Consider the following 3,890-nt stretch of genomic DNA (forward strand, 5'->3'; position numbering starts at 1 on the left):
GGGGACAGGTATTGTCTAACCTTATAAGTCAAAAATCGAAAATCATTCGATGGGGAACTAGTTTTTCTGAGAAACATTACAGTAAAAAACCTCATTTTCGAACTAACTCCAGTAAGATTTCTAGGATGCCGATTAGATAATCATTAATATCTCGGATATGGTGAATCTCCTCAAAAAGTGTTCAGAGACAAAGTTTTATTATTTTATATAGTGAAAATTATAGTGTGACCTATTTTCTTATATCTCACCGCGGAGTTGTTCTGGACATTGACCGCTTTGACAATAGGCATGCGCCTAGCTGTTCATTTGTTAGAGATATTTGGGGATAAAATTTCAGATTGCACTGTTTGGAGTGACTCCCAAGTAGCTTTGAGTTGGGTATTTTATGAAAGATCTAAAGAAGTGTTTGTAGTCAACAGAGTAAAAGAAATTAAGGACTTGAAGTCCGCTCATAACATCAGGTTGCTATATGTCACCATTGAGGATAATCCTGCTGATTTAGTTACACGAGGTATTTCAATGTCTCTTTTGAGTAAGCCGGGTTTGTGGTTTCATGGCCCTACCTGGATTGTTGACAGAAAACAGTTTCCAGAACAAGAGGATGTAGTTTACAGAGAGTCTGTTAATGTCAATGAAATTATTGTAGAACCAGTTTTGAGGAAACCTGATGATGATGTACTTGTATTTAATTGTTCTGAATTCTCTTCACTGAAACATGCATTAAGAATTGTAGGTAGATTGATACTGTTTGGGAGAATAATATTTCCCGACAAATTCAGGGAAAGCAATAATTTACTTATTTTAATCAGAATCATGCAACGTCAAGCCTTTCCAACACTATATTATGCGTTGACTAATGGGTTACAAACCAGTTCTAGTGTTCCTTCTGAGTTAAGGAATCTTATCAGACAGTTAGGTCTTTATGTTGATGAAAGCGGTGTCATTCGGTGCCAAGGAAGACTTCACAATGCAGATTTGCCCGAATTCGCTAAGCACCCAGTATACGTCGCCAATCGACACTCCTTGTGGCAGCTTATAGTGTCTCATTATCACGTACTCAATCTGCACTGCAACACGAATACGCTTGTGGTTATATTGAGACAACAGTTTTGGGCTGGAAAAATGAGGCAGTCCGTTAAGAAGATTCTGAAAGAGTGTTTATTGTGTAAGAAAGCACAAAATCAACCCCTAAGTCTACCTGGATTTCCCCCACTGCCACCCGAATGAGTTAAGCATGAAGTACCTTTTTCTTGTGTTGGCGTCGACTATACGGGAAACATTAACGTGTCCGAAAATGAGGCTGAAAATGAGAAGGCGTATGTCTTGTTATTTACATGCACTACGTCAAGAGCAGTAGCCTTATATGTGTGCAGATCCATGAATGCACAAGAATTCCTCTTTGTTTTTAGACAATTCGCTGCAAGACACGGACTTCCGAAGGTTTTGATAAGTGATAATGCACCAAACTTTATTGCAGCTAGTAAGTTTCTAAGAGATGTCAGCGAAGAGCCCGAGGTGCGAAATTATTTGACGGATCATAATTTAGAATGGAAGTTCATAACTCCCCGGTCACCATGGAAAGGCGGCTTTTATGAGAGACTGATCGGAGTAGTGAAATCATGCTTACAAAGGGCCTTGTATAGAAAAAGGATCTCCTTTTTAGAACTCACTACCATCGTTGCCGAAGCTGAGAACATCATTAATAACAGGCCGCTAACATATGTCAACGAAGATAACGCCGACATCGCGCTCACCCCTGCCAAACTCTTATACGGCAGAACTATTGCAATGGCTCCTCCTTTTAAGAGGTGCGAAAGAAACGAGCAGGATAAGGTTACTGCTACTTTATTCATGTTGTTGTTGTTGTATTGTATTAAGCCAACTCTTGTGTTGGCACGGCAGTTGGCTTGATACAATGTTAACAACAACGCTACTATTATTCATGTTGTTGTTGTTGTATTGTATTAAGCCAACTCTTGTGTTGGCACAGGTAACCTTATCCTGCTCGTTTTGATTCTTCTTAAAAGGAGGAGCCATTGCAATAGTTCTGCATATAAGAAAGAAACGACATATGTTAGGATATTAATGATGTTCTCAGCTTCGGCAACGATGGTAGTGAGTTCTAAAAGAATCCTTTTTCTATACAAGGCCCTTTGTAAGCATGATTTCATGATCAGTCTCTCCAGGTGACCGGGAGTTTAGAACTTTCTAAATTATGATCCGTCAAATAATTTAGGCACCTCGGCTCTTCGCTGACATCTCTTAGAAACTTACTAGCTGCAATAAAGTTTGGCGTCGCGCCGTGGAATACAATGAAAACCTCAGTGACCTGAGGTCGATAATAAATTACAATAAATACAGCGAACCAGTACACTTTACGATGTAAGAACAGACAGAAATGGAATTGGATACAGTCTTGATGCCAGTGAAAGAAGAAACATGCGACGCATTTTTGACAGCAGGTAAACAAAATATATACATAAAGTAAATGACTGAACTTTGCGTGACCTGATGCGTTAGGCGTGACTAATTGTAAGCAAAGAAAATGGGACGCCACCACAGAAAACTTGCCCAGCAGAGACTTTGCAATTAACACTTTTAGCAGGGACTTCACGAATGACTTTACGGATGACTTTACTACAGCCTTATGTTCAGGGCCATCTTTGGTTGGTCCATCAGGGGGGTCATTGCATGGGGCGGCGGTACCAGTTTGGAGGTGTGCGGGGGAGGGGGTTGTGAGAGGGAGGTGTCTGCCTCTGAGAGGTTAGCGGTAATTTGTACATGGTTGGGAACGTCTCCATCCATGTTCTTTTTGCGCTCTCACTTGGAGTGTGTGGGAGCACTCAAGACAATACACGCTAATGACACTGGCGATCTGCTGACGAGGGTCGGTTAACGCCCGAACGCTTTATTAGAGCGCTGTAGTTAGTCCGTTAGGGGTGTGGATTAGGTTCATTGGGCCAAGACTTAGTCGCCATTTGGGTCCCTCAATGACTTCTGGGAACCACTCCGGGGGCCAACACTGTGAGAGAGGTGCGAAATAATGAGCAGAAGACAAGTACTGCTGGTTTGTTGATGAAAACTAGCTGCTTGTAAAGTGGGATGCAGACGTCTGTGTAGTTCGCAAAGACCGCTGGTACAAAGATTTACAGGTAACCTGGGGTCAAACTAATTCCTTACAAACACAGGACAGGTTCATACAGAGAACATAGTGATCAACAATGTCTGACATATAACATAAATAACTCTATACTTGTACATAAAACATGATTGTTTAGAAAGACAACATATATACACTTTACAATTATGATGATAAATATACATTCCAATCGACCTTAGGTCAATGGAAAGGCACCACAGAAAACAGGATGTTCTCTGCAGAGAACATGTTGAGCGGGGACTTTACAAGTTCCTCACTGCTGCTACAATGTTTATTGTTGACGAACCAATAGTTATTCTTTTGAAGTGTTAATATTTTCGTAGTGTGCTGTCAGATCCAAATAGCATACACTCAGTTTTGTCTTCATTAATTTTAAATTTCTTCACCAACATCCATTTTTTTATATCTTTCTTTATTGCATTAATTTTACTAACGGTGTCTTCCACCTTTTCGACAGGAAAATAGAACTGGGTATCATCAGCATACATTTTATACTTAACCTTGTGCTTATTTAGAATTCTAGATAATTCAACTGTGTAAATACTAATCAGCAGTGGACCCAGAATGCTGCCTTGGGGCACCCCTTTTGTTAGTGTAAGGGCGACAAATCACGCCCCTCCTTTCTTGTGTTTCTCCCCTCAGATGTACATTAATCACATCATGTATATTATCTGTCTTTATTTCAGATTCTTTATGTACCTCATCTTATGCACCATTGTATGGCCTTTCC

General features: G+C 40.3%; 1 protein-coding gene across 1 annotated transcript; it reads left to right on the forward strand.

The window, feature by feature from the left end:
- Positions 1-288: 288 nt before the first annotated feature.
- Positions 289-1,227, forward strand: LOC136827151 (uncharacterized). Its single transcript, XM_067084917.1, has one exon. It carries the CDS (start codon positions 289-291, stop codon positions 1,225-1,227), a length of 939 nt encoding a protein of 312 aa, XP_066941018.1.
- The last annotated feature ends 2,663 nt before the right edge of the window (positions 1,228-3,890 follow it).

The sequence above is a fragment of the Macrobrachium rosenbergii genome, chromosome 41 (genome assembly GCF_040412425.1).
Source record: "Macrobrachium rosenbergii isolate ZJJX-2024 chromosome 41, ASM4041242v1, whole genome shotgun sequence".
NCBI lineage: Eukaryota > Metazoa > Arthropoda > Malacostraca > Decapoda > Palaemonidae > Macrobrachium > Macrobrachium rosenbergii.

Coding starts and splice junctions, on each gene's coding strand:
- LOC136827151 (XM_067084917.1), top strand. CDS start 289: ATGCGCCTAGCTGTTCATTTGTTAGAGATATTTGGGGATAAAATTTCA.